Source organism: Hippocampus guttulatus, chromosome 2 (assembly GCF_054856545.1).
Source record: "Hippocampus guttulatus isolate MCC_2025c chromosome 2, RoL_Hgut_1.0, whole genome shotgun sequence".
NCBI classification, from domain to species: domain Eukaryota; kingdom Metazoa; phylum Chordata; class Actinopteri; order Syngnathiformes; family Syngnathidae; genus Hippocampus; species Hippocampus guttulatus.
Window position 1 is genome coordinate 8,123,343 of NC_141262.1, and position 13,523 is coordinate 8,136,865.

The 13,523-nt window shown below is 46.3% G+C and overlaps 2 protein-coding genes across 4 annotated transcripts; one reads left to right on the top strand and one right to left on the bottom strand.

Annotated features, from left to right (window-relative positions):
* The first annotated feature begins 425 nt into the window (after window positions 1-425).
* Window positions 426-4,809, top strand: aldob (aldolase b, fructose-bisphosphate). Of its 2 annotated transcripts, none has more exons than XM_086134062.1 (9): window positions 426-581; window positions 1,599-1,711; window positions 1,791-2,002; window positions 3,203-3,257; window positions 3,334-3,494; window positions 3,579-3,662; window positions 3,747-3,921; window positions 4,195-4,394; window positions 4,566-4,809. In XM_086134062.1, the coding sequence occupies exons 2-9, from the start codon at window positions 1,600-1,602 to the stop codon at window positions 4,659-4,661; spliced, it is 1,095 nt and encodes a 364-aa protein (XP_085990188.1). In that variant the 5' UTR covers window positions 426-581; window position 1,599; the 3' UTR covers window positions 4,662-4,809. The 2 variants fall into 2 exon arrangements, with proteins under 2 accessions (XP_085990188.1, XP_085990197.1); XM_086134071.1 differs by having other exon boundaries at window positions 501-581; window positions 1,575-1,711.
* Window positions 4,810-8,678: 3,869 nt separating this feature from the next.
* Window positions 8,679-13,095, bottom strand: LOC147208374 (uncharacterized). Of its 2 annotated transcripts, XM_086134084.1 has the most exons (7): window positions 12,918-13,095; window positions 12,598-12,742; window positions 12,404-12,514; window positions 12,119-12,175; window positions 9,990-10,124; window positions 9,789-9,902; window positions 8,679-9,178 (listed from the first exon to the last, which is right to left on the bottom strand). In XM_086134084.1, exons 2-7 carry the CDS (start codon window positions 12,730-12,732, stop codon window positions 9,125-9,127), a joined length of 606 nt encoding a protein of 201 aa, XP_085990210.1. In that variant the 5' UTR covers window positions 12,733-12,742; window positions 12,918-13,095; the 3' UTR covers window positions 8,679-9,124. The 2 variants fall into 2 exon arrangements, with proteins under 2 accessions (XP_085990210.1, XP_085990218.1); XM_086134092.1 differs by lacking the exon at window positions 9,990-10,124.
* Window positions 13,096-13,523: the final 428 nt, after the last annotated feature.

Genomic DNA, 13,523 nt, shown 5'->3' on the forward strand with positions numbered 1-13,523 from the left:
CGCATTGACGTTTAAATGAGCTATGTTAAATAGTGAATACATAATCACACCGCCGTAAGTGCTGCTTGTGCTCAAATGCATAATGTCCACGTTAACTTTTTCTGCTGCCCTAGCTCATTGTAGAAGTTGTTCAGTTTCATAATAATAACAATAAATAGTTGTGTAGTCTGCGGGACTAAAGAGCGGAAACAGCATGGTGAATTTAATAAGTACAGCGGACCAAAATAGCCCCAACTACAATGCATCCACAACGCAATTTCCTGCATCTCCACAAGCAGAGAATCCTGTATTGCGACATTGCCACATACTAGCGTCAACTTATTGCTCTGATGACACATTATGTTCCCGTTTGATTGTTTTAACGCTTGCCTGGACTGTCCCCGAAGTCCACAAAGGAGCACTATTGATGTCTCTTAACACCGCCCATGTCTATCCGCTTTGGGCCAATTGCGTTTCCGGGGTGACGCACGCCCCGCCACATCACATCGAGAGCGCCTCCTCCTCTCGCTTAAATTCACCTTTGGGCGCTCCATTCGCCCTCCACTTTGAGTGATTCCACGTCACATCGGTGCTCCTATCAAGTAAGTGTTCCATTTTTACTCTTCTATATTTGTGGATCGAGTGGGGTGGACAGAGGCGAGGGTCTTTTTTCATGGAATTCAGCTTGTATTTTTAACCGCAGTATTTTTCTGCGGTTTAGTTTCCAAAACTTGCTCGACGAGTTCTGTGTGCTTGTGCAAGCTGTATCTTGTGGATATTTCGTTGACCGAGTACTGTATCGTGAGCATGAGTGAAACATGCAAATCACGCGAATTAGTGCAAGAAAACTGCAAGCTGTTGTCTGTACAGCCTCTGAGATGTACTTAAGTACAATCGTAAAAGTGATTTTTTTTTCACTGTCAGTCCTATACAATAGCCATTTCGATAAGGAAATACATTTTTTAATTTCATTGCCAGAAACTGCTGTTTGGAGGGGGGGGGGGGGGGGGCTGACACAAAGACACCAAGCATTAACCACCAACCATTTTTTGAGCTGATAACATAAGACTTGTTGGTGGCTTAAATATGGCCATCGATGGGAAATCAGTTCGTCTTCTCTGAATCATTTGTTGTGTTGTCGTTGTAACCGCTCCCCTGGTTCACGTCCAGCATGTCACTACTGGCCCTGTTTTTCCGCCTTATAAGATTCCAAGATCTGAATCAAGCAAGATCTCAACTGAGGTTCACCTTTTTCTATTTGTCTTTTTTTTTTTAATTTCGGTCGTGACAAACATATTTTTTTATAAAGGGATTGAAAGTATAAATCTTTTTTCAAATGTAGGGAGGAAGAGGTATAAATCAGCCATCAGAAAATAACATATTCAAGCAAAGTACCTAAAAAAATCTACTTTTGAACAGGATTGAGGTATTTCTACTTGGTTACTTCCCATCAAGTTAGGGAGGAAAAAAGTATTGATGTTGAATCAAGCCAAACATTTACTGAGGTGATGTAAGAGAGGCCCTCAATTAGACAGAGAGGGAAAAAAAACAACTTCCTCATACTTTCTGAATAGCCTGGCTTGCTCACTTTTTAGATAACCAGTTTGTCCCCTCTCCAGGATGGCTCAGCAATTTCCATCCCTCTCTCCGGAGCAGAAGAAGGAGCTCTCGGAAATCGCCCAGAGGATTGTGGCCCCGGGAAAAGGAATCCTGGCCGCAGATGAGTCAACCGGTTAGTTCAAATGAGAGCAAGAGTCATTTAAAGAAAAAAAAGCTGTGAGTCAATCATTGATATTCTTCTTAACTTCAAGGCACCATGGGAAAGCGTCTCCAGAAAATCAATGTGGAGAACAACGAGGAAAACCGTCGTTGCTTCCGCGACCTCCTCTTCACATCCGCTGACCCCGTCCCTAACGCCATAGGAGGGGTCATCCTGTTCCATGAGACGCTCTACCAGAAGTCAGACAACGGAAAGCCCTTTCCCCAAGTCATCAAAGAAAGGGGCATTGTTGTGGGCATCAAGGTGAGTGGACAAAGCTCTCACAAATCTTTTTACGTGTAGCGGTGCTGATGGCTTGTGACGGGTGGTGGCTTGACTTTCACAGATATATGTATGCAATTTTTAAAAGTATGGAACCATTTCACACTTAATTAAAAAAAATAAAAGGCAACATGCACCACAACAGCATGCCTACAATCATCCACAAAGGCACCTATTCATTTTAGCCAATTTAATATAGCCTGCCATTGCATGTTAGAATTAAATGTAATGCCTCCGCAGACAGTCGAGCACAGCAACATCCACATTTTCAATTGCTTCATTAAACAAACAACACACCGTAAGCACATTCATTATCTGCACCCGCTAATGGCCACAGCTCTCAAGTCACTTATCACGCAGACTGGCTAACCAGTCAGTCAGTCAGACAAGGCCAGGTCCCACCTTCAAACACCATACACATTCAAAGTCACATTCTACATTAGAAGGGGAGGATTATGCACCGAACTGGAGAAAAATAGTACAAACCTCCATGCACATCTTAGTTTTTACAACTGAAAAAATTAATTCAGCTGATTATTTGATGGGTTAATTGACAGAATACTTGATTAAAAAATATTGGACTCACTGATCATTGCAGTTGGTGCTAGACTAGGAAAATGACAACTCTCTACATTTTAAGTCGCTAGCAGCTAGCACAACAACAACAGGTGAAGCACAATTGTCCCATGAGATAATGAAAAAAAACTTGACTTGATTACCAATCGTGTCCATTTTAATGACAGACAGTGACAGGAACCAAAAGGAAACAGGAAGTCAGATTTTAGACATTTTGATTTGTATTTGGACTGATTTTCCAATTGAGTCATTCATTCAGAGGGAAAAACACGATCTAATGAGACACTACCGCTTACCTGTACCATTTTAGCCCTGTAGTTAGTGTGGAGTGCAATAATAGATTAGTGTAGATGCTACAGCAGGTGTTTAATAGGTGTACCATCATAGTCACTGATTTGGCCCGAGACACTTTTCTGTGTGTGTGTGTGTGTGTGTGTGTGTGTGTGTGCGCGTGTGTGGTTTACATTCTGTCCTTGTAGATTTATTCCCTTGTGTAGATAATTCCTTGAAGGACAGAGATACACTTTGTCTGTCTGACTGTGAGGCACAGCTCACCCTTCATCAGCTTCCCTTATTTTGAAAGTTAATGGCAGCTTCCTCCTTCAGGTGGACAAAGGCACAGCTGGTCTGAATGGAACCGATGGAGAGACAACCACACAAGGTAAAAATGATCCCAGTTGCGTCTTCATCACAAAATATCTTCAGATGACTATGATCATTTTTCTGTTTCTCCGCAGGTCTTGATGGCCTCTCAGAGCGCTGTGCCCAGTACAAGAAGGACGGCTGTGACTTTGCCAAGTGGAGATGTGTGCTCAAGATCTCAGACAGCTGCCCCACACCTCTTGCCATTGCCGAGAATGCCAACGTGTTGGCTAGATATGCCAGCATCTGTCAACAGGTTGGCATCGCCTACTCTCGTCGCTGTGCATGTGGTGTTTGTCTTCCTTGGAGCATGTAATTCAAACACATTGTCTTTGATTAGAATGGACTGGTGCCTATCGTGGAGCCTGAGATTCTTCCCGATGGAACCCATGACCTGCAGAGATGCCAGTATGTCACAGAAAAGGTGGGAAAGCCATCTGTTGTATACTTTTAAATGAGCAAATGTTTCCCCCTAAAATAGAATATTGAAAAGTATGTGTCTCCTCAGGTTCTGGCTGCTGTGTACAAGGCTCTGTCTGATCATCACGTCTACCTGGAGGGAACACTGCTGAAGCCCAACATGGTCACTGCTGGACACTCCTGCACCAAGAGGTTCACACCTCAGGAAGTCGCCATGGCTACCGTGACTGCTCTGAGGCGCACCGTGCCAGCCGCTGTGCCGGGTGAGCATTTTGTGTGAAGACACACACTCGGACAATGTTTCCCAAAACATCTCGCAACACACCACCAACAAATGGAGCAAAGACTGGGTACACAAGTTTTTCATGTACTGTACCTTCTGCCATAAGAGAGTAAGTAAGAGTATTTATCGTTCTTCCTGTCACTGTATCTCGCTAGTATAGACAGTTGAAGATACATTTGTAGTTAATTTTTGACAGTACATAAGGAGGGACTCACTGCATCATTTGTCAATGTCACTTCCTGTGACTTTGCAGGCATCTGCTTCCTGTCTGGGGGCCAGAGTGAGGAAGAGGCCTCGCTCAACTTGAACGCCATCAACCAAGTGCCGCTCAATCGCCCCTGGAGGCTCACCTTCTCATATGGCCGTGCGCTGCAGGCGTCCACTCTTGCAGCCTGGCAAGGCAAAGCTGCCAACAAAGCCGCTGCACAAGAAGTTTTCTGCAAAAGGGCCATGGTAAGCTTCAGCGACAACGAGGGGCTTGCCAAGGGGGGGAATAAACACACGCGGGAGTATTAATCCACTCTTATCACCCAACTTTATTTTGACTGGTAAATGATTTGTCAGAAGCTGTTTGGTCCGTAATGTTGCACAGGTAACATGGCTGATGATTAACTCTCTCCTCAGATCAACGGCCTGGCTGCTAAAGGAGAGTACAAGGCCACAGGCTCGGCCGACCAGGCCTCCATGCAGTCTCTGTACACCACCAACTACGTCTATTAAATGCTCTGACCTCAAGTGATGACGCACTAAGACCAAATATGGATGACCTGAAAACACCTCTGAAGGATGGACGTCATCGAGGGGAGAGATTGCCATATTACATTGAACTACTGTTTGCCTTCTTAAAGAAATAAATTAAGTGACCAAATGAGTTTTAATTTTTTTTTTTAATTTACATGTTGTTGTTTTTTACCACACATGAGGGCAATGGACTTCCCATGGGCTCACCACCCATGAGAGGGGCCAAAGGGGTCGGGTGCAATGTGAGCTGGGCGGCAGCCAAGGGCGGGGACCCTGGCGGTCCGATCCTCGGCTGCAGAAGCTAGCTCTTGGGACATGGAATGTCACCTCTCTGGCAGGGAAGGAGCCCGAGCTGGTGTGTGAGGCAGAGAATTTCCGACTGGATATAGTCGGACTTGCCTCCACACACAGCCTGGGTTCTGGTACCAGTTCTCTCGAGAGGGGTTGGACTCTCTTCCACTCTGGAGTTGCTCAAGGTGAGAGGCGCAGAGCAGGTGTGGGCATACTCATTGCCCCCCGGCTCAGTGCCTGTACATTGGGGTTCACACCGGTAGACGAGAGGGTTGCCTCCCTCCGCCTTCGGTTGGGTGGACGGGTCCTGACTATTGTTTGTGCATATGCACCAAACAGCAGCTCAGCATACCCACCCTTTTTGGAGTCCTTGGAGGGTGTGCTGGAGAGTACTCCTGCTGGGGACTCCCTTGTTCTGCTGGGGGACTTCAATGCTCACGTGGGCAATGACAGTGAGACCTGGAGGGGCGTGATTGGGAGGAACGGCCCCCCCGATCAGAACTCGAGTGGTGTTTTGTTATTGGACTTCTGTGCTCGCCACGGATTGTCCATAACGAACATCTTGTTCAAACATAAGGGTGTCCATATGTGCACTTGGCACCAGGACACCCTAGGCCGCAGTTCGATGATCGACTTTGTAGTTGTATCATCGGATTTGCGGCCGCATGTTCTGGACACTCGGGTGAAGAGAGGGGCGGAGCTGTCAACTGATCACCACCTGGTGGTGAGTAGGCTCCGATGGTGGGGGAAGATGCCGGTCCGTCCTGGCAGACCCAAACGTATTGTGAGGGTTTGTTGGGAGCGTCTGGCGGAATCCCCTGTCAGAAGGAGTTTCAACTCCCACCTCCGACAGAGCTTTTCCCATGTTCCGGGGGAGGCGGGGGACATTGAGCCCGAGTGGACCATGTTCCGTGCCTCTATTGTTGAGGCGGCCAATCTGAGTTGTGGCCGTAAGGTGGTTGGTGCCTGTCGTGGCGGCAACCCCCGTACTCGCTGGTGGACACCAGCAGTAAGGGATGCCGTCAAGCTGAAGAAGGAGTCCTATCGAGCCTTTATGGCCTGTGGGACCCCAGAGGCAGCTGACGGGTATCGACTGGCCAAGCGGAAGGCAGCTTCGGTGGTCGCCGGGCAAAAACCCGAGCGTGGGAAGAGTTCGGTGAAGCCATGGAAGCCGACTTCCGGACGGCTTCGAGGAAATTCTGGTCCACCATCCGACGTCTCAGGAGGGGGAAGCAGTGCACCACTAACACTGTGTACAGTGGGAATGGGACGCTGCTGACTTCGACTCGGGACGTTGTGAATCGGTGGGCAGAGTACTTCGAAGACCTCCTCAACTCCACCAACACGCCTTCCTTGGAGGAAGCAGAGCCTGGGGACTCTGAGGTGGGCTCTCCTATCTCTGTGGTTGAAGTCACCGATGTGGTTAAAAAGCTCCTCGGTGGCAAGGCCCCGGGGGTGGATGAGATCCGCCCGGAGTTCCTCAAGGCTCTGGATGTTGTGGGGCTGTCCTGGTTGACACGCCTCTGCAACATCGCGTGGTCAACAGGGAGAGTGCCTCTGGATTGGCAGACCGGGGTGGTAGTCCCTCTTTTTAAAAAGGGGGACCGGAGGGTGTGTTCCAACTACAGAGGGATCACACTCCTCAGCCTCCCTGGTAAGGTCTATTCAGGGGTGCTGGAGAGGAGGGTCCGTCAGGAAGTCGAGCCTCAGATTGAGGAGGAGCAGTGTGGTTTTCGTCCCGGCCGTGGAACAGTGGACCAGCTCTACACCCTTAGCAGGGTCCTCGAGGGTATGTGGGAATTCGCCCAACCAGTCTACATGTGTTTTGTGGACTTGGAGAAGGCGTTTGACCGTGTCCCTCGGGGAGTTCTGTGGGGGGTGCTTCGTGGGTATGGGGTACCGAACCCCCTGATACGGGCTGTTCGGTCACTATACCACCGATGTCAGAGTTTGGTTCGCATTGCCGGCAGTAAGTCGGAATCGTTTCCAGTGGGGGTAGGACTCCGCCATGGCTGCCCTTTGTTGCCGATTCTGTTCATAACCTTTATGGACAGAATTTCTAGGCGCAGCCGAAGCGTTGAGGGGATCCGTTTTGGGGGCCTCAGTATTGCATCCCTGCTTTTTGCAGATGATGTGGTGCTGTTGGCTCCTTCAAACAGGGCTCTCCAACTCTCACTGGAGCGTTTCGCAGCCGAGTGTGTAGCGGTTGGGATGAAGATCAGCACCTCCAAATCTGAAACCATGGTCCTCAGTCGGAAAAGGGTGGAGTGTCCCCTCCGGGTCGGGGAGGAGATCTTGCCCCAAGTGGAGGAGTTCAAGTATCTTGGGGTCTTGTTCACGAGTGGGGGCAGTAGGGAGCGGGAGATCGACAGGCGGATCGGTGCAGCGTCTGCTGTGATGCGGACGTTGTATCGGTCTGTCGTGCTGAAGAAGGAGCTGAGCCAAAGGGCGAAGCTCTCAATTTACCGGTCGATCTACGTTCCAACCCTCATCTATGGTCACGAGCTATGGGTCGTGACCGAAAGAACGAGATCCCGGTTACAAGCGGCCGAAATGAGTTTTCTCCGCAGGGTGTCCGGGCTCTCCCTTAGAGATAAGGTGAGAAGCTCGGTCATCCGGGAGGGGCTCAGAGTCGAGCCGCTTCTCCTCCACATCGAGAGGAGCCAGATGAGGTGGCTTGGGCATCTGATTCGGTTGCCCCCTGAGCGCCTCCCTGGTGAGGTGTTCCGGGCATGTCCCACCGGGAGGAGACCCCGAGGAAGACCCAGGACACGCTGGAGAGACTATGTCACCCAGTTGGCCTGGGAACGTCTCGGGATCCCCCGGGGAGAGCTGGAAGAAGTAGCTAGGGAGAGGGAAGTCTGTGCTTCCCTGCTAAAGCTGTTGCCCCCGCGACCCGGCCCCGGATAAGCGGTAGATGATGGATGGATGGATGGATGGAGGGCAATGGATGTTGTCTGTTTTGGTTTTTAAAAAAGTATGTTCTAAAAGACCTTGAACACGTTTGAATATGCTTCCAGCTAACTTAAATAATAGAAGCCATTGGTATAATTTCCGACCATCAAAAGTTATTGAATTGGACCTAATTAAGAAATTCTGCCTTGACAAAGATATGGTTCAGATCTTTAATATTAAATATTGCAGTTTTAGAATTTCATTTGCATTATCGATGCAAAACAAATGATTTGTTATGGTACTTGTAATTTATAAATGCATCCAATTTGCTGTGTGTATAAAGTGCTGAAAGCTAATGTGCAAAATATGAACTGCATTCAAATTTAACATCTATTGCATGATGTGAAACTAGACACATAAGTGGTCCATAGACACATTTTACAAATAGACATTTGGCACATTCACATGCAGGCAAATTATCTTCTGGTTGTGTCAAAGAGAAAAATACCCACCAGTTTCTGGCCCTTCACACATACTGGTCCTTTACATTGAAGCTGTCATGATGCTGCCTTTGGCCATAGTGCTGTGAAATAAAGTAGGATCACAAGACAAAAGTGGCGTGATCAATTAAAAAAAAAAAGGTTCCTCTTCTGTTGGCTACACTGTTTTACTACATTGTACCTGGGCCTTCAGTGGGTTCTTAACTGATTTAAGCCACCTCTAGTCCACCACCATCATTTGCAATTCAAGTCGCCAGTAGAGAACAAAACAGTAGAGAACAGTGTTGCATATACTCATGATATGAGGCAGTTGAGGATCAATATTTATTAAAAGTGACGAAAACGTTTTAAAGTGTGAATCAAATACGGTATGTCATACTCAATAAGACATGCTGATTATGAAATATATTACATGTACAAATAGGTACAGAAGTATTTTGCGAGGCGAACATGGCTTGCTCAGGCCAACCAATCAGAGGACCAAAAAATACTGTAGTTATTGTGGGCCAGTTAGCAGCAGGAGGAATTTTAAAGCGGATTGGTTAAAGATACACTATAATACTGTATGTAACTTGCACTAGTGATTTTAAAGGCTCTGGGCAGATGCAAACTATAATCACAAGAATAAACTCATTGTGAAATGAATAACTCAACAGTGTCATCAGAGAAAAGTAAAATAGAGATACTGTACATCAGGCAGTATTGGAACCTGTTAGATTTTGAAAGTAACTCAATGTGTGTGTGTGTCCATCATAATTATTCTTGGGCTGTTGTAACATCCCGTGGGGTTGAAATTTGCTGGAAAATGACCTGTTGAAGATACAGAGTACGGGTAAGTCACATCAGGGAAAGACAGTCTCTATGAAAAATAAATCTTATTCCTAAAATATCATCGTGACCAAAGAAATCTGTCTTCATAAGGTTCCGATGATATGCCAGTCCATATTGACTAATAATATTTTTTTTGTTGTTTTGTTTTTGGTGGTAATGTTTTTCATATTATGCGACATCCATCCATATCTTTTACGTGCTAAACATTTCTGACAGGAGGGTTGGAGTAAGTGGGACCTCAGAGCTGTGAGGCAAACGTGCAAACAACATCGTTTGGTGCCTGAAAAGAGTTTGGAGAATAATAATAATAATATAAAAAGATATCTAGAATGATAAATTTGACTAATTTTGGGACTTTTTAAAACTAATAAAACTAACATAAAATAACTTGTCAAACGGCATCATACATATTTTGCACTTTCCTTTGTTTTCAATCACCTTATGTTTTTCTGTGAGCAACTTTGAGATTTTTTTTTCCCCTTTTAAAATAAATACAGTACCTCTAACGATGCAGTGTGTTGGATGTGTGAGCTGGACTTTGTTTGAATTCCAACTGTAATGCTGGCATCTGCTGGAGACAGAGTGTTACCTGAGTATGTGTTGATTTCAGAGCCAAGCGTGCAACAGCTGACAAGAAGATGAGCAGCACTGATACGCAGAGGGAGCATGTGCACAAAATGCATTCAATACCATAAAGTTGCAGCTAAAAGAGGAAAGAAGAATATATTTTGTTTTTTAGTTCAGGCATGGTGGAAAATCTGCTCATCTGTTTGTTTAAACTGCCATTTACCATTCTGCTATAGTTCCACTCTTGCCCCACTCGTGGTCTGATAAAGCGATAATTGGAAATGCAGACTACCCTGTATCCCACAGAGACAATAATTCCCAGGATGGCAACTACATACATGGCCAAACAAACAGTCACCTGGAAGACATGAAATGGTTTATTTGCTCCAGGCTCAAACTTTCACCACAAACAAAAACCAACAACAAAACCTGAATCAACTGCACAGAAAAAGCTTTAATTAACATGGCAGTCCTCAATTTTACACACACACACACATACATACATACACATATATATATATACATCCATCCATCCATCCATTTTCCGAACCGCTTGATCCTCACTAGGGTCGCGGGGGGTGCTGGAGCCTATCCCAGCCGTCTCCGGGCAGTAGGCGGGGGACACCCTGAATCAGTTGCCAGCCAATCGCAGGGCACACAGAGACGAACAACCATCCACGCCCACACTCACACCTAGGGACAATTTAGAGCATCCAATCAGCCTGCCATGCATGTTTTTGGAATGTGGGAGGAAACCGGAGCACCCGGAGAAAACCCACGCAGGCCCGGGGAGAACATGCAAACTCCACACAGGGAGGCCGGAGCTGGAATCGAACCCGGTACCTCTGCACTGTGAAGCCGACGTGCTAACCACTGGACTACCGGGCCGCCATATATATATACAGTATATATATATATTTCCATTCATTTTCTGATCTGCTTATCCTCACAAGGGCTGCGGGGGGGGGGGGGGCTGTTTACTGGAGCCTATCCCAGCTGTCCTCGGGCAGTAGGCGGCGGACACCCTGAACCGGTTGCCAGCCAATCGCACGGCACACAGAGACCAACAACCATCCACGCTCACACTCGCACCTAGGGACAATTGAGAGTGTCCAATCAGCCTGCCATGCATGTTTTTGGAATGTGGGAGGAAACCGGAGTACCCGGAGAAAACCCACGCAGGCCCGGGGAGAACATGCAAACTCCACACAGGGAGGCCGGAGCGTGAGGTCGATGCGCTAACCCAGGGGTAGGGAACTCCAGTTCCTCGAGAGCCATATCCGGCCTGTTTTAGGTCCTTCCCTACTCCAACACCCCTGATTCATTTGTTCAGGCCTCGACATAGCTTGCTGATGAGCTGATCGTTTGAATCAGGCTTGTTTGAGTAGGGAGGGACCTAAAACAGGCAGGATATGGCTCTCGAGGAACTGGAGTTCCCTACCCCTGCGCTAACCACTGGACCACCACATATCTATCTATCTATCTATATATATATATATACACACACACACACACACTGTATACACACATACACATGGTCAGGCAAAATGATCTGACACATTTATAGGTTAAATGAAAGGAAAATAAAGACACAAAAAAGTGTTTTTATTTTCAAAAAGTACCGTACATATAACTATCACTTTTATTAATGAAATCGCAAATAGCGAGCATACACTCTTCAGAAGAAATTCTTAACATTATCACTGTGTTGCAACCCCGTTTCTGTCAGTAATAACAACAATTCAATTAGTATTCAAATAAAAATTTAATTCGTAGTCCAGTGGTTAGCACATTGCCCTCACAGTGTAGAGGTACCGGGTTCAATTCCAGCTCCGGCCTCCCTGTGTGGAGTTTGCATGTTCTCCCCGGGCCTGCATGGGTTTTCTCCGGGTACTCCGGTTTCCTCTCACATTCCAAAACCATGCGTGGCAGGCTGATTGAACACTCTAAATTGTCCCTAGGTGTGAGTGAGGGAGTGCATGGTTGTTCGTCTCTGTGTGCCCTGCGATTGGCTGGCTACCGATTCGGGATGTCACCCGCCTACTGCCCGAAGACAGCTGGGATAGGCTCCAGCACCCCCGCGACCGTCGTGAGGATGAAGCGCTTCGGAAGATGAATGAATGAATGAATGTTTAAATGAAATGATTTATTTGATTGAATGACATTTGACGATTTTTTTCCCCAGTTATATATATCTTTTCAGGTCCTTGAGTGTCTCTCACTGGGTTGCACTAAACACAGTAAAATCAAGTATTGCATGACCCAAAAAAGGGTCAAAAAAAGGGCATCGTAGATGGCTGAGATGAGCTATTTTTGTTAAAAAAAACACTACATATATTAAAATAAACCTACCATCCTTTTCGAAGGCTGTGCTCCGGTGTAGATAGACAAGCTTCCACAGACAAGCAACTACATAAAAAAGTACAAAAACAATATATTACCATGTGGCCTCTTCATCTAACACAAATGCATCTAATGAGATTTTTATACATGGCTCAGTTTTAAGAAAATGCTTAGTAGTTGGATTTGGAAATGGCAGCATACTGGGTCGCTGTGGGCGTGTGATATTTAATTCATGTTTGCGGGGCAGTTTCAACTGTGGATGTGTAATGAGACCGGGCTACGTATGCAGTATACCAGAGCTCCCTGCCAGAAAGGGATTAAGATTTTGGTGGAGTTTTCCAGAGGTTCGGTGATCAAGATGAAACCCATCATGAACTCGACACAGCCACAGATCAGAATGACAACCTGGTGGTGAGAAGTGCATCCTGTCTCACTGCCTGCAAGAATAGAAACTATACCAAAAGCACGAGTCTTAGGACAGGCTTTACCCCAAGACTCTGAGGCTCCTTTTGGACAAAGCGATGAAGAGGTTTGCTGGACATCAGCACCTTGGCTTCATCCCAGTTCTTTCTCTGACCACTTGTGATCTCTGTGGTGGTGGTTGTTGGCGCAGCGGAATCCATGTTGAAGAAGCTAGACAAGAGGAAAACAACGTTAGCCTGTCCAGATGTGCATTCCGCCCCAAGTAATTAGCTGGACTGCTTGTAATTCACCACCCCTTTTGAGGGATTGGCACTGGAGAATGAAATCAGATATCCTGATATAAATTTTGATTTAAAAAAACTGTGAGACACATGCAGCAACCCACCTCGCTGTACTTGTTCACGGGAAAAGAGAAGTGCAACAAATAACTGTTAAGCAATGTTGTGGGTGGGGAAAAGAGTGAGAGAAATTTTAGACATAGTAAGAGGGGGGAGCTAAGCACTACTGCTGCGGTCAAGCCAGCCTCCACTCGCAAAAATGAAGCCAAGTGAGTGAGCCGCCACTGCGATTGTCAAACTGTGCATTACGGTAGTCTGCCACCGGCGAGTGGTGTTGGCCACCTTCAAAATAAAAGCCAGTCAACTAATGCATAGACGTCAGTTGTTTGGATTAAAATAAGTTAATAAAAATATCAAATAATTAATTTCTTGGCTGCCGGGTAACGATACGTTCACCCAGGAAGAATAAGAACTCTCAGAACGGTGCCAAGAAGCATTCTCAAGTGGAGATAGAAAATAAAGTCAATCGTAATTCTACATCAATTTCACCTGATGAAAATCGTTAAAAAATTAATCTGAGTGATCCCGCAACCACACCAGGTTGTCGACACACCGGTATCCAACCACAGTACTGGCATTCAGATCTAATGTTCCATTTCAAATTAAAATGCCTCTGAAATATGACATTTTGAGCTCCTCTCCTTATTTCAAAA

Excerpts from the sequence above, each read along its gene's own strand:
- aldob (XM_086134062.1), top strand. The coding sequence starts at position 1,600 with ATGGCTCAGCAATTTCCATCCCTCTCTCCGGAGCAGAAGAAGGAGCTC. Across the intron at positions 1,712-1,790 it reads GGCCGCAGATGAGTCAACCG|GCACCATGGGAAAGCGTCTC; the intron begins GTTAGTTCAAAT and ends CTTAACTTCAAG. Across the intron at positions 4,395-4,565 it reads TTTTCTGCAAAAGGGCCATG|ATCAACGGCCTGGCTGCTAA; the intron begins GTAAGCTTCAGC and ends CTCTCTCCTCAG.
- LOC147208374 (XM_086134084.1), bottom strand. The coding sequence starts at position 12,732 with ATGGATTCCGCTGCGCCAACAACCACCACCACAGAGATCACAAGTGGT. Across the intron at positions 12,515-12,597 it reads AGGAGCCTCAGAGTCTTGGG|GTTGTCATTCTGATCTGTGG; the intron begins GTAAAGCCTGTC and ends TCTCACCACCAG. Across the intron at positions 10,125-12,118 it reads CACAGCCTTCGAAAAGGATG|GTGACTGTTTGTTTGGCCAT; the intron begins GTAGGTTTATTT and ends CATGTCTTCCAG.